At 39.9% G+C, this 20,969-nt stretch overlaps 1 protein-coding gene across 3 annotated transcripts; it reads right to left on the bottom strand.

The window, feature by feature from the left end:
* Nucleotides 1-358: 358 nt before the first annotated feature.
* LOC104422282 (calpain-type cysteine protease DEK1) lies at nucleotides 359-20,163 on the bottom strand. 3 transcript variants are annotated; one of them, XM_010034555.3, is made up of 32 exons: nucleotides 19,818-20,163; nucleotides 19,464-19,604; nucleotides 17,202-17,452; nucleotides 14,218-14,400; nucleotides 13,941-14,076; nucleotides 13,372-13,502; nucleotides 13,147-13,261; nucleotides 12,048-13,053; nucleotides 11,753-11,863; nucleotides 11,348-11,406; nucleotides 10,609-10,771; nucleotides 9,824-10,097; nucleotides 9,554-9,704; nucleotides 9,309-9,420; nucleotides 9,064-9,229; nucleotides 8,874-8,944; nucleotides 8,671-8,762; nucleotides 8,404-8,566; nucleotides 8,107-8,178; nucleotides 6,754-7,128; nucleotides 6,546-6,661; nucleotides 6,160-6,457; nucleotides 4,530-4,846; nucleotides 4,038-4,389; nucleotides 3,639-3,959; nucleotides 3,429-3,533; nucleotides 3,153-3,281; nucleotides 2,219-2,599; nucleotides 1,998-2,135; nucleotides 1,599-1,835; nucleotides 1,073-1,511; nucleotides 359-863 (listed from the first exon to the last, which is right to left on the bottom strand). In XM_010034555.3, exons 2-31 carry the CDS (start codon nucleotides 19,586-19,588, stop codon nucleotides 1,206-1,208), a joined length of 6,456 nt encoding a protein of 2,151 aa, XP_010032857.2. In that variant the 5' UTR covers nucleotides 19,589-19,604; nucleotides 19,818-20,163; the 3' UTR covers nucleotides 359-863; nucleotides 1,073-1,205. The 3 variants fall into 3 exon arrangements, with proteins under 3 accessions (XP_010032857.2, XP_039159414.1, XP_018719570.2); XM_039303480.1 differs by having other exon boundaries at nucleotides 359-857; XM_018864025.2 differs by having other exon boundaries at nucleotides 359-854.
* Between the last annotated feature and the right edge of the window lie 806 nt (nucleotides 20,164-20,969).

The following is a 20,969-nucleotide window of genomic DNA, read 5'->3' as shown; positions in this document are numbered from 1 at the left end:
GAGGAGACGGGGCCGAAAATAGAGATTGCAAAACTGGAAATCGTGGGACGGCATCGATCCGATTACTTTCCCAGAGTTAGGATCGCGCACTTCATTGTTATCATCATCGAATGATAACAGTATGAAACAGTTTCCTAAAATAGGGTTACCATCTTCGCTAGTTGGAAGAACTCCAGATGAGGAAGCATCGGGGGACCGATTTTAACAAAATCGGGCTCACCGGAGTTTGTAAGAATCTCAGGACACTCTCTCTTTGATTCAAGATTCGAAGTATCAATCCTGGAAGGAAGAAGCAGATTATTTATAGACGGCGTCCTGGATGGTGGAAAAAGAAGTCGGTAATTGAACACAGACGATGTGAAGTAGGAAAACGATAGAATTCCTGCATTATATTGCAAACTGAGCACTATACAATATCCACCTCTCTCCTACGAGTACAAAACAAACTGCAGCACATCTTTACATTTTTCTAGCTACAGCATTTTCTCAATCTTTTCCCCTTGTGAGGGAAGCGATTTGTGTGAACTATTTGTCATATGCTTTTCGATATTTCCGCCCTTTACAAAATAAATAATCATATTCTCATCTTGAAAAATACTCATTTACAGGGGGACCACGAGAACCCTCGTTGATGCTGGCATGGAGCCAAAAAACTCAAGCGAGATCAGGCTGAGATGGCCTCTGAATTCCAGCTGCACAAGATCAAGTCGACATGTCTTCATAATGGAACTCGAGCTCTACACGAATGACATCTTCCATGGCTGCAATCCTCCAAAATAGTATATCATCTGAGGTTCGAGAAGCCCTTGGGTGATCTTCAAAGCCATTAAGCTTTCTCAAGGTATCTGCTAGACCTGCTGGCACTAAAGACCATAATTTCAGAGGCCGCGTTGTCAAAGTAGAGAACAAGTTAAGCTGGCCTAAAACAACCATCTTGCATATTCTTTTGGTAGTCAAGCTTTGTATTTTCTAATGATGGTGAAATTGAAATCAATGTATTAAGAAGCAAAGAGATTAGTCTAAAAGAGCAGAGAGTTTGAACAAGAAAGGTAGTCAAAAAAATAAGATAAACCTGAAAATTCGAGCACGGCTCGTGGTCCCAAAATCTACTTGCAGGTGCAGGCGTTCAAGCCAAGCACACATGCTTGCAGGGGCTTGTCCTCAGCTCAGGGATGAAGCGGCTATGGAAAAGCCACTGATGCAAATTACAAAGCCTCCAGGGTTATTGATGCTTTGGTGAAAACAGATAGAACAAATGGCGCTTCTTCACCAGGATGTATAGTTGTAGGCACAATCGTGTAACCCTTGGGATCAGGATCCAGTACCATCTCACATGAAATCTCTCGTGAATTTACATAATCTGTCCCCCCAACTGATTCATGTAGGTATATGTTATAAGCAGCACGACGACCACGAGTTTTGAGTATCCTCATCCCAATATAAAACATCAATGAATCATGACTAGATTGATAATTTCTGAAACCAGCAGTAGTCCTTGAGAAACTCACACCCTACAAGTCCATGACATCTAAAAGTCAGGTGAAAGACACAAATTGTTAAGAGATGGAAGCTAGTCTCACAATAATCAGCAGGGATACCTGAGTCAAGGTAATGAACACATGCATTGGCGATGATGCATCTGGACCATTCGCCCTCAAGCGGAACTGAGGATTTTGATGCCAAGTGTCATAATCCTGGCATCCACCAGCACTGAAACCATGCCACTGGCCATGGACTGAGTAGCGCATCTCTGGAGGATAGACGCGACAGACATAGATGGATCGGAAGTGTATTTGAAAATCTTGCCAAGACATCCAGAAAATTCCTTCTTTTGACTGCTCAAATACAATAATCAGAGACACGGCATGAGAGTTACAGAAAAGAAACTATGAGATGCCAAACAATGAAAAGCACTCATCAATCGATCATGTCATGCAGTTTTGGAGTTGATAAGCAGATAGAGACAAAGGTAAGAGGGACTCCAGTGAAAGTTTAACCTGCGGAACATGTTTCAGCTTGTGTCTCATCCTATCAGTCCACTCAGGTGACGAATCAGACCAAGGTCCATTCCACTCAACTTCATTGGCCCATGGATTACGAATTTGAACAAGCTTATGACCATCCACCTCTCTTACCTGGACAGCAATACAAGCAGGCTATTAACTTAAAAAACAACTCTTAGACATCACAGCAATGCCAACCAAGTAACAGAAGATACCTGCAACAATGAGTAAGCATGCCCTTGCACAATGCCACTGGAAGAAATATGAACATCGGAACCTGAAGGACTGCCAGCACCAAGCAAAAATCCTTCTTGTTTAAACCGCAGCAGCTGAGACCACAGCCTACCACTTGCAAGATCAATCTGAGCCTGAGCACTTCTCATGTCAATCTCCTCACCAGCTCCGCCTGTAAGGTCTACCAGCGCATCTTGAACAAGCCCACCTTCAAGTGCCTCATAGGAACCATGCAATTTCGCATATGCCTTCTCTAGTATAGATACCCATAGCTCATTGCCCTTCTTACTGGTGGCAAATGCAGGTTTACCCGGAGATTCACAAGGAATCCAATCATCAACAACAACTGGGACCCACTCACCCTAAATGAGATTAAGAAAAGAAAGAGTTATACCCACTAGAACTTCATTTTCCTACTAGAACTTCATTCAGTAACATCCCCCCACAAAAATAAATAAATAAATAGTGAAACAGCCCATGGAGGATTTCAAAAGGGTAAACCCTACATTAACAGATATAAACATTGAAAAAGATAAAACCAGACCAAAATATTATACATAAGAAAGATAGAACGGGGAATGATCACTCCTGCGCAAGCACTGTCTCCAAGGTGCAAACATTTAAGTGAGTAATGCTTCTTTAACAGTTTAAAGGGCACCTTCTAGTATCATGACAACAAGCAGCCCTACATAACTAGGTCAAAGCCTACTTCCCTCTAGCCACACAGTGCTACAGTAAACCAAAAACATGAGCATAATATTTCTTTTACCCCCAAATAGACCCTCTCATATGACAAGCAAGCATCAAATATAAAACCAGTAGCACAGTCAGCCCCATAAAGATATCAACCGATAGAATGTTTCAGCACAGCCAGCAGGAAAAGCAATATCGTTATGATAATAAAAAACTCAGTACCTGGATACAGAAGCGAACAGTGTAGATTCCTTCTTCATTATATTCTGGAGTAATAATAACTTCTGATATACGTGAAACTTCGGTTAGGACCGCAACAGCACTCAAGAACCAACAGTCTCCCAACCGGCCCTGTTGAATATTAACCAACATGGTTGAGGAGGAAACTATAAAGTCATAGTTCATCAAAGAGAAACAACTTTCAAGAAAGTAAACAGGACAAAAATTTCTAGGAACCGAGTATTCTAAACTTGCGTGTTATTTGCAAAAACGAAATACCTGACAAACATCAGATGGATTAGCAGTGCCACAAAACAAGCATGGATGAGAATCCAAGCAGGTCTCTCTCAACATTTCAGTGGGTCTCATCCACTCAGAAACAACCTATTTAGAAGTCAAAATTAGTGTACTATCTGACAGTAACAGAACCATAACTGAACAGTAGCTAATGATGCAATGTCAAAGGAACCTGTCAAATGGAAAAGATACCTGCAACTTTGGAGGGGGATTTCCTGGATCAACAAATAGAGAATTATCATTTGGAGGAAACTCCTGATCAGTAAAATGAGTTTCACCTCTTGCAGCAAGGGCTTCTTTGACAGCCAACTCAACTGACAACATCCGTTGATTAATCTCTTCTTGAGTTTCCATCCTAGGTTTCCTGAACCTCCTAGTAAAAGAATCGACATCGACCACCACCCCATCACGTTCTGGTCGTCTTCTCCTGCCACTTGAATACTGTCCATCCCAGTCTACATCATCCCTATCATACAAATCAACATCGGCCGGGTCGCTTTCCCATCCATCAATCTACGTAGATCATAAGGGGAAGTTAAGACTTACTTCTTTACTAAAATAAGATAACACGCCAATGCAAGTAGAACTTACTCTGGAAGGTGAATCTGCCCAATGCCAATTATCTTCGATAAAATCAATTGTGCTCAGTTCAGTAGAGCCAATGGCAGTATGAAGAGATGCCACCTCATCTTCAGTTAAGCACCTTCCCCAAAGAAAAATGTCCATGATATGCATCTTAGATTCAGCTCCCTCACTGTCTGACCTCCCAATTGCATCCAAACCTATGGGTGGTTTAACCCCAATCCAAACCTCAGTCCCTTGCTCCCATATATCGTTTCCCACAGGCAATGGCAAACCAGTCTCGTAACCATCAAAGCCACCATCCAAATAGCAAGTTGCCTCACCAATTTCAGCATCAATTGTCACGGTTACAATATGCCACCTGAAAAGCAGTTATGAGAAGCAGCTTAGGAAGCAGGAAATGCAGAACTAGTCCAATAATGAAATAAAAATAATTCAAAGTCCTAAATCCAGAAGGGTGGAAACGATTAAAAAAAATTTCAGTATTTAATGACAAACAACCTTCCATCGGTAATACTCGTTGCACCGATACTCCACTCCTTCACCGCTGTATGTCTATCACCTTTGGTTATCAATCTTAGTCCGACTTGTCCAGCTTCAATACCTTGTTCAGATCCAGCCACTAGGATTTCCCAACAAACCTTCTTCTGAAACTCAGTTCCCAGAAGACAAACTGGGCCAGACTCAGGTTGAACCATGGCAGCAACAGAAAAGCTAACTTTACGACTTTGACAGACACTACCGTCAATAGGACCACAGTGTCTTCCACTGGATGTTGGTTCGTCGTCAAGTACACATATGGCACCAGCAATCCCTGTCTGTCAGCCCCAAGAGTGGAATATGAGTGAGACTAGTCGTGCTTAACACATAATAATGCTCAAAATTTAAAGATTTACATAAGATAACAATCATGGAAAAGACACAACACAGAGCATCTATTTCACTTTCTGTAGATGTCTGTTTACAATCCAATTGATTATTTTCAACAGAATAAACTTCTAGTCAGAGAAATAAGGCAGTAACCTCTATTTTGTCAACAGAGAGGCACGGCAAAATGCATTTTCAATTAAATGGGCATGGGGAGGTGATGAAACATGATTGTGTCAGAAAAAGCAAACACTTATCCCAGCCATAAATTAAATGTCAATATGAAGACAGCCTCGAGTATGTGTGAAAATGAACATCTCTGGGCAGCTAAATTTTCTTTTCAGGTGGCAATCGACTTCTGTTAGACAGGAAATATATAGAAAACCATATTTACTACTTTATAGGCTGCCCATAAATCTCGATCACGATTCAGATGAATTTTAATATTATTGCTTCCTTAAGAAGAATGGAAAGCTGCCATAAGTGACTGAGACAAAACAAGATGCTAGTACCTCTAGTATGCATAAAAAAAATTGAAGAGAAGTATTTGTAGGGGACAAATAAATCACAGACAATGAATAAGTAATGCTGCAAAAGGAATTGAATAGTCCACAAGATCTTCAAAGGATGCTGGTGTTCTAAGCAATCAACTAAATAGATGAACTGATGGTAAATGAAATAGATAGAATTGGAGCCAGCATAGACTAATGGTACACCTTCTTTTATTTTTAGTGTCTAAGTAATATAAACCCACAGGCAACAGGCTATCTAAGATATTACTGCATCATAGTAATCACCACATGGAATGAATATAATGGACTAGAAAGGTGGGAAATATGAATCAGGAAGCTGATGAGCCACACCAAAGGCAAAGACTAGATCGGGTGATTTCTACATAAGTAACAACACAGCATGAGACACCTTTAATTCTTTGCATACACCTCGAACAGTTCTATTACTGAGTGAAATGTCCAAGTAACAATAAGGAAACAAACAAATCAAGAAAAACGAGTAACTGATAATCAAAATATGCATGGGACACCTTCAATTCGATGGATTGGTTTCCTGTGTTACTAACTGTTCCTCGACTATGAATATAATATATGCAGCCGGTGTCTTCGTCTGACCATTTTGTCCCTAAATGCCAACTATGTAATGACATTCTCTTCAAAAGCTTCAATTTTGAGCATCTCTACTGTAAAATAGAAGACGATGCGGAAACTACAGCATGTCAAAAAAGGCAAATAAAAGAAATCATTACAACCTGGAGTGCTCGTTTAGCCAACTGAGCATTGTGTATCCTACGTGCAATGCTTGCAACCCTTTCTCGTGCAAAAGAATCATCAAGAACAGAATCACCACCAACAGCACGCACAGCTGCAGCCATTGCTGCTGCCTCCCTGCTACCAGCATTAGGAATAGAAGATATGAGAGAAGCTTCTATCTCCTTCCACTTGCGTTCTTCCTTTTCCAAGAGAGCCTTTCTTCTTTCCTTACCCCTCCCCTCCTCTTCACGTCTCTGCATCAAGATTTCCTCTTCCATTTCCTTTTCCCGAATATAACTAAATCCACAAAAATATGATAAGGAAATGTGGTACATGCACCAAAAGAAAGCAGAAAAAAACTAAAAACAACAAGCATCTAAGCTACCTCTCTTGAATAATTTCAAACTGCCGACGGTCTTCTGGCATCCATTTCTTAATTTTCTTCGCACTGAGGTCAGAAAACCCAATGCTGTCCAGGAAGAGCCTTAAACGAACCTCATCCTACACCACAAATACAAAAAATAATTTCACCATTCTTTAAGAGAGAGAAAATACATGTAAGAAACGCAGAAAGTAAGTTAAATTTCAATTACCTGCACTCGTTCTGCCTTTGCAGTCAAACCAAGCAAAAGAAGTAAATAACCACCAAATTTGTCCCACATGTACACCCATTCAGTATCAATAGCCTCTTCCAAAGCCAAAATTCGTGCATGAGCACACATTTCTCTTCTGTGATCAACATCACTAGCCCTGTCATGGCAACAAGTCCTATATCTCATCCTATAGAAGAATGACCCGACAACTTGCTCCTCATTTCTTAGACGATCGCGCAACTTCATAACATCAGCTCTGGGAAGCACAAAATTTCCAGCCCTATCGCGCATAACTGTTGGATCACCAACTAAAAGTGCAGCAGAACTGGCAGATCTTTGTGGAGCTGAGTATGTTCCAGATAGAGCATTTCGAGTCTGCAAAATACTCAAAGTAAACAAGACATTCAAAGACAAAACTATACTTGAGACAAAGCACCACTTCACAAAAGTTCCCAAAATCACAACAGAATTTCAAGATGAAAATGAGGAATTAACTAACCCACCGATTGAAAAGGATAAGATGACATCTCTCTTCCCACCCCCCCATAACCCCTCTCTTCACACCAACAAAAAAATAAAAATAAAAATAAGAGACCCAGCGAGACAGACATGCAAAACCAGTCTTCGAATCAGACAAAAGAAGCAATTACCCCAATTAGGAAAAGACAGCATGCAGCAAAGAGTAAGAATAAGGAACTTTGAACTCCCTGGCCATCACACACCAACAAGCCATTCCTAACTCGTCGCATGTGAGTAACAGAACAACACAGCTGGTCCACACACTAGTCTAGTTTGGGAACATTTGCAACCACGCAAACATGTTCACGTACAGGCATATCACCACTTAGACATGCACAAGTACATACCCCACTGCCCACCCATGCTATGCAGGTGTCTCCATTGTATACATGAATGCAGACACTGCAACTATGAGACAGCTAAAATTTATCTATTATCTAGAATCAGGATGTCATTCCATCCCCCGGCAAAGAAACATCAGTCATGAAAGCACACAGTCTATGTGCACTAGAAAATCGTCAAATACATGTTATATACAATTATGGTGATGCATCATCCTGAACACACAAACTGCAGCACATGACTGCAGTGGGGACACTGCCCTCTAGTTAATTGCAGAGTTACAGAGAAAGAACTCATCAGACACACAGCAAAAGCAAGCAATCAACAAAAATAAATTACAAGATCAACTTTTAGAGTGGAAAAGAAAAAGAAGCAAATTGTTAAACTTTTGTCTGCAAATATGGTGCACATGCGTGACAAGCAAAAGAACTTGAATTTTAACCAGAAGACATAACTGAAAGCCTGTGAATCGAAGATCCCATCCTTACATACCTTAGTAGCAGATCTAGCAATTGCTTGAACAACTGTTTCCTTACTCAGGAAGTGCACTGCATCTTCCATCATCTGAACATGGAAGTAAAAAAGTGGATGATCAATCAAAGATTTGTAGAAGGCAGTGGAAGCAATAATACACATTATTGACAAATGAAAGACCTTGTTCAGTACCAATGACATCCAAAGTTCTAATGCAAAATGACGATAAGGAAAAGTAATTGAATTATAGCATGCAAGTTATAGTCAGAAATAAATTGTAGTACAGCTATTACCAGACAAGACAAATGGACAAACCTCGAGAGTTAAGCATGGACGAGAAACGGCAAAACCAAAGGCAATTACGAGGGTAATTGCCGAAACAGCAGCACCAGCAAATGGAGGATAAATTTTCAAACTAGCAACAACACCCCATCCTTCAATTGCCAATGCAACCCCATAAAGCACAAGAAATGCAGCACTGCAATATTTTGTACATCAAAATAGACATTAAGAAACCAATTAATACATGTTAGGAACATGGGATACAGAAGTAAACTGTGAACCATTAAATGACAGACAAACCTGACATTCTTTCCACAGTCTGCATGAGCGTCATAAACATACACTGGCAGCACTCTAGGGGAGTACACTACAATGGGCGGTGAAAGAAGAACCTGCCAAAAAGCTCATTTTGTATTTAAGGAGAAAGGGAATCCAAGATACTAAAGGTCTGGATTGGGATATGGTGAAATGTAAATAAGCATAAGATTACAAGACCAACTCACTGTGAGTGCTCTTCCACCAAGAAGAAAGAGAAACGAGAAGTAACCCACAGATGCTCCAACAAATGGTTTATCTGATAATACATAGAAATTTCACTAGCATCATTATACACGACCAGATTTGACAATAAAAAGAAACCTCTTAACCAAAACCAAGTATTATGGGGACAAGATAAATCAGTTCTGTGCTCACCATTAAACCAGCCAACGAGGAAAGCAGCCAAAGCCAAAAGGAAAGCGAGGAAACACACAATTAACATCTGCATCCTAGTCAAGTAGAAGTTGTTCGAAGCCCAGTGATGGATAACACCAATGGCCAGTACAACAAGCAGGAGAACTAACAGAAATGCCACCCCAATCTGTCCAATTCCACAAAAATACAGGATGATAAATCAATCTTACACCCAAAAGAGTAAAAGCAAAAGGAGATGAACTTACCATCCAAGGTGTGATTACAATTATGACAGCTGATATTGCACCAAGCAGGAGGAGGAGTCCAATACTAACAAACACATATACACCACGAGAAAGCTTCCAGCCATCATCTTTCCTGGAAATTGTACAAATCTAGTTGAGCATACTGCGGCAACCCATCATAAAATCTAGTATTGCCAATGGTTACAAGCAATTTAAAATTTTGAATTGAGTTAGCTACCAGATAGAAGACCGCAAAGCTAACTCACCATTTGTACAATCCTGAAGAAAGCGATAGCAGAGCAGGAAAGCACACCAAAGGAAGTAAAGCAGCAAGAAAATCCCCCTTCCTTGGAACTTGGTCGCCTCTGGATTTAATTACCTCAAAGTAGGAGACACCACAGAAGGCCACCAGGACAGCTGCAAGTTTGAGAGGACAAAAGCAATAATTAAGTTTAGAGCATCCCTGACTATAAAGCCACCATAAATGCACCTGTGGCTGCATGCTAAGCACAAAGTTAAAGGAAGGGGGGAAATACCTTTGAATATCCCAACACATATAGCGGAGAAAAGGGTGAAACGATATGTAGCAAACCATGAAACAATGGGCAGCACACCAGTAACAACTAAAGCAATTGCAGATGCCATGGCCCATCCAAGGTAATAAGATGAGGCATAAGGAGAACTGAAGCTTTTCTCATCATGAGTCAAACTCTTGTACCCTAAATCCTCCAATGGCTTTGCAGACACAATTGCACCAAGAGCGACCACAGCCAGTGAAAACAACGATGCACAAATAACAAGAACCACTCCCTGTGAATGGCAACAGCTGAGGAACTTAGATTGAGAATTTTACCACTAAAATCCAGATATAAATAATGTAAGAGCATGTATATACATTTAATCCAAAACAGATTAGCATCTGGTCTCCAGCAAAAAAATAAAAATTGAGACAGAAGTGAATTACTTGTCCTTGAAAGGTAGCTAGCAACTTAATATAGCAGCAAACAGAGAGCAGAAATTCAGAATAGCAACTTCACATAGCTGATAACAAAGAGCAGAAACAAGAAATTGTAGGAACATAAAGAAACTGAACAAAACAATACCACCCCCACCCAACAAATTCAACATAATATGAATATGCTAATCTTGCCATACTTTAACCATTTCAAGCTCAGTGATACAAGCACTGACAGGTATGAGATTGGATTGGACATGTATTACGAAAGAGTTAAAAGGATATTATAACACGGTAAAATTAACAACTTCTAGACAGATAATTCAACTATAAGTAGAGATATAGAAACCAAGCCCAAGTACACACCTCCTTCTTCCCACGAGTAATGTTGCTTTCAGGGTGATCTGCAGAGTGGACTCGTGGTACGCAAAACTGGTAGCCGTTAAGTATCCATAAGGGAATTCCAATAGAAAGGCATGCTACCATAAGAGGTACGGTCAAGGACAATCCAAGAAGAACTGACGACTTGCTGCAACCATACAAAACGTCTAAAATGTATTAGCAGCCATTAAGATCACTCAGTTACTGAAAACTAGCAAGAAGTAATAACAACATTACAAAATGCACACATGGATAAGGAAACATGGTCGATAGTCATCTGATTCATGTCTAGTTATTTGGCAAGCACTCTATAACTTGTGTGACCTTTCCATATGATCTCACTTTTAGCATTAATGTATCACACATACTAGTAAGTCAAAAATCCTACACAAACAGGCCATTACATACTTCCTAAAATAAGTTCAGATTATTCCCAATTAAGAAGCTTGAATCAGATAACTGTCGTGGAATCTAGATTACAAATTAAAAATAACAGCACCCTGTCCATAACCGCAACCTGTCCATAACCACGATACATACATGGCAAACAACAGAGACCAATACATCACTTCTTCTAGGATGAAAGTTTCTTGTTATATGTAATACCTTGAACTATACATTCATTTCCATGAAAGAGAGGTGAACTATCATTTCTAGCTAGCAAATATTGACAGTGTGTAGAAAGTCAAACACAAAGATGACTGCTGTAGTACCAGGTGCATACCTCAGAAATGAAAGCAGCAACCCAACGCAAGTACTGAGGAGCCAGGCAATAAAACCATACTGGGGAAAAACAAATGTCCATGAGAAAAAACCAGCAATTATTGTAAAGTATTGAAGAGATACATGCAGAAAATTCATAGACCAACAACCGACATTAACATAAAAGTAGCGCAAAACACTGTAAGTATGCCAGTCAACAGAATCAATCTCTAGTTCAGCACTCAATAACAAGCTAAAGTACATGGATACAGAAAATTCTAGAGACAATATGCAGTAGATAAAAAGCACTATAGCAATAATCAAGTCAAAACCAGTCAGAGATAAAGCAAAAGTCATTCACAATAGTCCACATGCCCAAATTCAACCGAACATGATTCAGTAATAATTCAACATCTTGGACATGTACCTTCCGAGGTTTAGATGTCATAGCCATATCTTCTGCTTTAAGGGAGCGAAGGAAAGCCATTATAGAACAGACAACGAGAGACAAAAGCAAAACAGCAATCCCAAACTCGAACTGCAAAGCAGAAGCAAGATTAGATAATCATGATTTAGAGTAATGCAGAGATAGAATGTCAGGCTTTTTGAGTTATTATCCAGAATCAGAATCCTTAATTAGTATTTTGAGTCAGACACGTGTGCATATACATCTGCATGGACAGCATATATTTTGAACAAATATAAGTCCTTCCCCTTCCTACCTGCTGGTGTGAGGTATCTATCATCGTGATAGTCTTTGGACGAAAGACTGCAACCACAATAGTCTCAAGGATGAAGATAAAACTAAATATGAGCCATGCCCTCTGAGGAGTGCCAGCTACATGATGCAAAAGTAAGCGAGAAAGCTGAAGCCATTTTTCAAGCCCACGAAGCCTTAGTTCTTCTGACAAAGAAACGCGATTTGGCAAAACATTGTCAACACTATTTGAGTCAACGACGTCTGTATTATCACGGTGATCTCTATCTGCATCCAGACTACTCCTCTGTAATAATGCCAAGATTGTCGGATCCAACTTTTCCTTTAACATCACTGCAAAATTAGGATCCAATCCTTTATCCTGCAATAAGCTAGTTAATTCTATATCACCTTGTCGTCCACACTTTTTTAACATTGAGGTGATCCTAGGGTCATTTAATCTTTCCTGGAGTGCAAAAGCTATATTCAAATCCAGAGTTCGTTGATTTGCAGAAGACGTGCTGGATTCACAACCTTGGCTGTCAAGACCACCACTCGAACAAACCATCAGGGAGCTGTTATGGTCAAGATGCTTATCAGCAAAACAAGTTACTGTCTCTGGCTCTTGAATGACTGAGCGGCAAGAGCTACTCCTCAACGCAACACTAGGTCTTCCACTATCCATGCTCTTGTCACTCACAATACCCTCCCGAGAGCTAGTAGTGCGACACAAGAAGGGGTTATTCCAGCTGCTTGCATCAACGGTACTTTGACCTAAAACCCTGGAATTGGGTTCAAGATGTCCTGCTTCGGCGCTACTACTGCGTTTGATGCTGGAACCACATCCTTCTGACGAACTGGATGAACTGTTCTGCTCCTTCCTTCGAAAGCCCTCCCTCAAGCGAATTACCGTGCTCTGCAATGCATCTCTGCGTGCTGCTGATGGATTTGCTACTGATAGATGTCGAGAAACAAAAGCACCTAACAGCATAGAAGCTACGACAGCATAACTGATACAGTGTCCTATGTACCTGAAATGAGGAATCATTGACAGCTATAAGAAAAATGTCACCCACAAACTAAAGGACTAATAAGAATTGCTTAATCCCATTACTCAAACTAACCAGAAATGAACTCCAAAACAAATAAGGAAAACTCGAGATGCGCCGGCAATTAAAAGAACCAAAACACGGCTCTCCAGAAGCTGAAACACATACAAGCAAGCCCCAATGTTCCAATCTGAAAAAAACAAAGATGTACATAAGACTGAATTTGCCGAATAGACAATCAAGCAAGTGAGAATAACTGGACTGCACTCAGCTACAAAAAAGAAGAGTCAGACAGAATACCAAGGATTATTACAGCTGCTGATGTAATTACTCCAAGCCAACGCGCGTCTTTTGCAGTCAAACCATACAGGACAGAGTACACAATCAATACGATTATAGAGCCAGCATAAAGAAATCCAAGATGTGAAGCCCTACAAGAATGCAGCAACATAAGAAAACAATTGGAAACAAGTTAGAATAAGGTAAAAGATCAGGTTAGTATCAATCATTTCACCACCTGATAAGAAAGTGCATCTGATTTAAAAACAGAAGGAACCCCGAAAGCAACTGAATCCTCTATACAGAAAAAGGGAGAGCAAGTTTAACAAGCTCTTTGAAAAACGATAATATTGACAACCACTCCAAAATAAATATCCAAATCATCATATTGAAATCCAAGTTCATGAAAAATGTGCCTTAGTGCTCACAATGAAGTGAGCAGATATTCCCACAAAGGATGGCAAGGAGATAGTGAGCATAGTTCTTCACCATGCAGGGAAAATGCTATATAGTTTTTAGTTGAATCTTGAAAAAACCTATAAAGGTGTGAAATGAAACACAAATAACAGCAGAAGATATCATTAACTTGCCTCCTAGACTGCCGAAAGTACAACTCATTAGGATCAGGTGGGTCTGGTAAACATGTAACAGGGCCCACTTCAATGCAATCTGAATACGCAAATCTATAAGCTTTACGTACATACTCGTCCACATTTAAGCCATTTCCTGCAGGTAATGATTGCCAGAACGTTACAATATAAAACATATATTGCAAACAACTGCCTCATTTGATGACATTACACTATCAGTGAGTTAACAACTCCAGATTCTTAACTATTTTAGCAAAAAAGAATTTGCAAAGCTCACCATTGAACACTATTCGGCATACAAAAAGCATGTTGATTGCCAAGGCAACTGCCGATACACCAAAAAAGAAACCCGATGGTGAATACTGCTCCGATGCCCTTGAACTAGCTGTAACATAGACAGCACAAAGCTCATATGCGCAAAGTAGGGAAACCGCCAAAAGGAGAAGAATAGCAACAGCCCCTGTAATTAGAGAAATAAGAACATCAATATGGCATCAAAATTTATCATTAATCATTTCTACCGTTTTTTCACTTCAGTTTCTTAATACGCAATGTCTTAATGCTAAAATTAATAAACAGAAACTATAATTCCAAAGAGAATGCAATCATAAACACAGAGCAAAAGTTTTAATCATCTCCAATCAATCAGTAGGGCATCCTCCAGTTCCAATCTTTTAAGGTCCTATTTCTAACAGAAAATCCTAGCGCTTTCCCTTGAATGTGATGGACGCTACCTTCATGGAAACTTCATTCAGCTATTTAAAAGATCAGGCTATAAACAATTAAGAAATATTCAACATACTAATCGGTTGTGTACTTGGAAGAAGAAAAAATGAATCCTTTGCATCATCAATTATATGTCTACATTTCGGTATCTCCTTCCGATTGCAACAGCATTTCTTTCTATCCTTGTTTCTATCCCTATGTATCTTCCTTGTCTTGATATTTTCATAAACTTCAAAGATTTTCTTCTAACTTCAAAGATTTTCTTCTAAACAGCAAATCAGTTCGATGGCTTTACAAATGCCCCCAACAATCCCAGTTTTATTTCAATCATATTGTTAATTTAGGCTACTTTCACACAATTACCACATACATCTCTCCCAATGCAGCATTTTTTGAACTTTATATGAATGGTATCCTAAGCCAGTAAAACATTTAAATCGACAAAGCATAGCCGAATGGCAGTTCACAAAGTCCCGCTCTGTGTTATATGGCTGGCCAAAAACTACTACACTGAAGCATAGAGTTTAAGCCAAACCATCCATCTGACTCGTATTAATAAAGGAGTCTCTCATCAAAACCCCTTTGTGCTCTACTGCTTCAAGACAAGGGAAATATGGAAAACAGCAAAACAAATCCACTCTCGCTAAGAGGAATCTTATTTCATGCCACGCCCAAATCTCCTAGCTCAATTCAGCACTCTAGAAGCATATGGAGTAGTATAATCAGTGACATCCCAGAGCAACTTAGCAGGATACGAGAAGTCTATCCTCTTTCTTCGTGCAAGAAGAAAAAGAAATATATGTATCCTGAATCTATACGTGATCTGCATGCAAATAGCTGAAAAAAAGAGAAGGTAGTTGTTCAAATAGTTTAGAGATAGGCATCAACACACTCAAGGCCCTGTCATTAACTCAGATTTGAACAATTGGGAGGTCTGTGGTAAGTTTTATCTATTTGAATAGTTTCTTCTGGAAGTGAAAAGAATGAGATACTATGTTATGGAAGTGTCTAAAAACTTCAATGTGCAATTATTTCTAACGTACAGATTGCAAAGTGGAGACAACTTTGGGGTAAGCTAGCAATTAACATTTCCTTCTTAACCTAGACAACATGCTTGGGTGAGAATCCTGTGAATGAAAACCTGATTCTTCAAAATTCACCATGGGATCCTGGAGCTGCTTCATAGAGAAGTCGGTCTACTTTTTTCCTTTTAAAGATGGCCTATGCAGTGCTATACCGACAAATTGCAAAGACCCCTACTTTATAGATTAATTGGCAACAGAAATATCGATATTAGGAGAGTTATGGGGTACCCTTCCTCCAAGTGATCTGTAGAATTTATGGGTAGAGGAAATAAGAGCAGCTTCAAAGATTAAGAATCAACAGTTTCTAGTCTATTGGCTGCTATTCACAGATCACAAAAATCATGCATTTGTTATCGCTAAATAAAACATCTACTTCTTGTCAAATTGTAGTTGTTGTAGAAAGGTTTAAATCTTCCCTGTACCATCCCTTTTTTTAACTTAGCAAGGAAACTCGAGGGAGTCTTACTTCCAACACAAGTCAACAATAATTGTCAAAGCTCATCAAAAAGATTCCCTATAAAGACGTGTCTTCACGAATTATCCAGAAAAAGAGTTGTCCACTACCTTTCTCCAAAAAAAGAGAAATCCTCTCTTTCACCAATCAGATGACTCCCATCAAACTAGAAAAAGAACAAGCCCTATTTTAGATCAGCTTTGAAAAATCAACATACCATCTACCATCTTACCCTCTCCCCACACCACGCTAATTCCCCTTGCTAAATCCTCCTTTATCATAGCAGCATCAAAGAACATTCAATTATGTTGCAACATTCTGTTAATTGAAATCAGTCGATTCTCTCTCTCTCCGCTCATTGTCAAGTTCAATTATTCCAAGGTTTACCTGTTTCAAAACCTAAAATGATTGTGTCATGATAGACTATAAATCAAACGACTAACAAGCATGGTAATTTTTGGAATTGCACTATGTTTTGGAAAAGGAGGAGGAACATGGGGGAAATAAAAATCTGGGTGAGAAATGAGGAAATTTTAAAATTTGTGAGAAGAAATGGAGGAAAAATTTAAATTATGTCCCCCCAAAAGAAAAAAAATAAATAAATAAATAAATAAATATATATATATATATATATTTTCTTCCCCTCCATCTCCCAAACATAGGATTAAAGTCCTGAACTATACTTCAAACATGTAATGAAAAATTATAGATGCGAAAAGTCGTAACAGGATAGCAGTCTCCAATCTAGTAGAGATTCTTGAATTGGACTCACCACATATCTACCCACTTATCAAATAATCTCACATAATGAGGCCTTCTCTTGGCACAAAAAGAGCATCAAGACCCTTACAAAAGCTTAGGAAACCAACCCACCAAAGAACCAAGTATATGATACAATCACAGTAGACAGTTGAAATTTTAAAACACCAATCCCTAGAAGGCCTAACTTTATCAGTGGTATAATTTGAGAAAGCAATACAAAGTGAGGGAACATACTCGAACTTTGCCACTGTGTTCTCCACCAAAGCATGATCGAATAAAATGCCAACAGGAGGGCAGTGCCAGCCATAATTATGGCAAGACCAATCAAATCTTGTCCCAGTATCCAAATCAACCAGCATCCCCATGTGATAAGCACAGCCACCGGAGAAATGACAATCACCCAAGCAGAGATGGAAAGAAAATCGCATAGCCTGCCCAGCTGAGGTCCTTGTAGAACAGCAGGCCATTTCCTGGCAAATATCCAGCTGAAAAAGGGGCCAAACCAACTGATGTAAGTGCAAACACAAAGATAATATAGGAGAGCCTTTGAAAACACGGAAACACCTTTTAGTAATTAAATAAAGATGGCTTTCCACGCTAAACTTGGTGGTGCAGAAATATCATGGGTAGGGGACAGTATCTGATGAACCTTATTGACAATACAAGTTTTACTTATTGGTTGGTTAAATCAGTTCGCGCCCTGTTGGTGCCATTTTGCAATATTAACTCGTTTACTTATAGAAGACCAATAAGTACAATAAAACACCAATATGTACCATTACTCTGAAAGAGTTTGACAAATAATGTAAAGAGTTACATGCAAAAACCAATCCTACCCAAAACCGATCCTACCCAAAATATATTTGGTGCTCCTAAAATAGTGAACAACATGACATTCACGTATGAGGGGTACAACCGATCAAAGCTTGCAAACGTTTCTCCAGAAGCAAATAAATAGGACAACTATGCTCCGTAACAAGTAGAGGGGAACAAATTGAGTTCTTCAGTTGCTTCTGCATTTGATGCATCTTAAATTGTCTAAGCATTAAATTCATCTCTTCAATGCACGTCTCCTAGATAATATCCTAGACTGAGCGGTATTCTATTTGTTAGAACATGTATGAAAGACCTCAAGTCCATTAAAGATTGAAAATCTACTCCTCTCAGTATCTTGCAGAATACTCATGGGAAAAACAGAAGATTACCGCACAGACAAGTCTCATTCTTTCTGCCCTAAAGCACAAAGTATCACTTTTTTTTTTTTAAGTGCATTCAGTCAAAAGATTAAGTTTCCCAACCTATCCTGTATGACGTGACCACCATTATAATCCTCCCAGTGCGCTCATTTGCTGATATTTTCCAGTAAGGTACTTAATGATCCAAAAACAGGGAGCAGCATCCAAAAGATATGATACAGAGTGTCAGGTTGCCTCTTTTTCGACTGCATACATTCCATCATTTGCTTGTTCAATATAAATAACACCAAATACAATGCTTTTTTGGGAAAAATGGCAAATGCAAAACCTGACCAACAATCTATTTCCAAATTTTCCTTGAAATGCCCCCCAAAAAAAAAAAAAAAAAAAAAACTTTCCTACACCAAGTCTTCCAACTCCCATCCATGGGGCAAGAGATGAAGATATGCCAAGGAAATGCAGGCAACATGGCATGCACTGTCCAGCCAATAAGTCAGCAAATGAGAGGGAAAAAAAATAGTCTCATAGGAAATGGGACAATGATATCGAGTCTTCAGAAAAATTTTGGTAAAACTTGTTCTCAAATCACGTTGTAATCTAACAGAAACCAAAGCCCAGGTTGTCACCTTCATTACATTCCATAAGGATTAGGAGTAGGCACAATCGAAATAGTTTAGATCTCCTATAAACATTCTGCACATTCCTGCTTGTTTTTCTCCTTGAGTCTCAATTCTTTCACAAGTGTCATTTTCAAGTGGCCAGCAGATTTTTTGTGTGATCTGGGTTTGAATAACAAAGTTTAAGATGTTACCCAGTCATTAGATCCCCACCTATCTAGTGAATGTAAATGCAAACCTCCATGGTAACTCACAGACACAAACACAAGTGTACGTAAATGCACAACGGGGAGTACATATCTGCACATGCAACATGAAAAGGAAGAACCTGCCTTTTCAGGTTCACTCATAACCATCAAAAGTCGATACATATCAGATTCATTCATCGAAATGGCCGGGTGCTAACTAAATCAGAATCAAAGGCAGCGATTTAAAGCCTCAGAATTCTCAATCGATTATGCTACGGAACATGATTATAAACATTAGACTAACATAACAAGGACAATGATGGCAGGACTAGGCTCATTTCCAAGAAAAGCCAGCTCATTAACTAACGCATAAGAAGAACAACGATGCAGGACTAGGCTCATTTCCAAGAAAAGCAGGCGCCAATGGCATACTCAAAGATTACCAAAATCATCAATCCACCAAAGAAAAAGACCATAAAAAACGATCGAGCTCACCTGTATATCCGCCAGGGCCGCCAATTGACAGACCATAGTATCGAAAAAGAACCCGAACCCAAAACCGCGAAAAGGGTTCCGCAAATCACGCAGGGCAACAGCAACTCCCGCTCGTCCCCCTCCATGGCTTCACTACCTCAACTGCTCCAAAAAAAAAAAAGACCCACCTCCATCAGAAACGCGGCAGCACCATCGCAATCGACCAAACTCTCAAAACGAAAATCCAAGCTCCAAACCCTAGCGAAGCAAACCGCCGACCCGGCCCGCCACGCTCGAAACGGCCCGGATTCTTTTCGCTCGGGTTTCACTTTACCAGCAGCTCAAGCGAAGCGGGGAGTAGGAATGCGAGCATACCATTACGGCGACATCCCGGCCCGGGTCCCCGCGCGCCCGGATTCTGGAAGCGGAAGCGGCTAACCCGACCCGAATCCGGGCACTCAAGATGGGGGTAAAGTCCCGGCGGTGGGGGTGGGGGTCGGGGAGCGCGAGGTTCCTCCGGGAAAGCCTGCGAGTCCCCGACGCCGAGGAGGGAGGAGGGGCGGGGCGGGGCGGGGCGGGGCGGGGAGCTAGGGTTTGGGGATTGAGCGAGGCGGGGGCCTTCGTCAACAATGGCTTCCTTCTCCGATGGTGCGGTTCAGCTAAAGGAGGAGAGGAGAGAAGGTAGAGAGAGAAGAAGATCAAAACCCTACTCTCTCTGTGTGAACTGTGCAAAGTAAAAAAGACAACTTTTTTTTTTTTTTTCCAGAGAGAGAGAGAGAGAATGTCTTTGCGAAGGAGGAGGAGGAAAATGAAAAAGAAAATGATGATGATAATAATAATAATAAAATATTTAAAAAAAAGGGGTGAGAATGCGACCGTGGAAAAAGTAAATAAATAAAAAAAATTTGTAAAAGCCATTTCTGGACGTCCGGTAAGGGAATAGAGCCCCGCCCCCCGCCCCAGTCGCGGATGGCGCGCGTGGGACGCACGGGCCAATCGGCGTCCCCCGGGATCAATCAGTAGCTTCCAGGGGGGCAGGACTGGAGGAGTGTCAGTGAAAATGATGTGTAAAATTGTTGTTTACCTGCGGTTTGATTGGATCAAGCTTCTTCTTTTCTTGCTTTTTTTACCTGAAATTGAATCGAGTCTTTCTTTAAACTAATTTACTAATCCTTGAAATTAGAGTCAAAATAGAGAGTGTTGTTTATGGTAAGGGATTGACCTTTTTCATGCACACTAATACATATTTACTTATTTTCTCGGCCGGTATTATATGCTCTTCGTTAACAATACATGTCGAAGACGACCACGAGACTGATTTGACTGAAGAATGATAGGTCCAACGTGAAAACCCCACGTGCTTTGAGTCGGATAACTAATCTTAAATATCTTTATAAGACAAAAATTAAATTTTAGGTAATTTGTTACGAGTTACCAAATTGGGAATTTCAGTAATAAGGAAAGTGAATTTTGGATAAATATGTCATGAGATATCTATTTAGGATTTTCAATGGCCTTTTACCTCAA

The sequence above is a fragment of the Eucalyptus grandis genome, chromosome 10, assembly GCF_016545825.1.
Source record: "Eucalyptus grandis isolate ANBG69807.140 chromosome 10, ASM1654582v1, whole genome shotgun sequence".
Taxonomy (NCBI): domain Eukaryota; kingdom Viridiplantae; phylum Streptophyta; class Magnoliopsida; order Myrtales; family Myrtaceae; genus Eucalyptus; species Eucalyptus grandis.
Note: the sequence above shows the minus strand (reverse complement) of the source record. Positions and strands in the feature narration are given on the sequence as shown.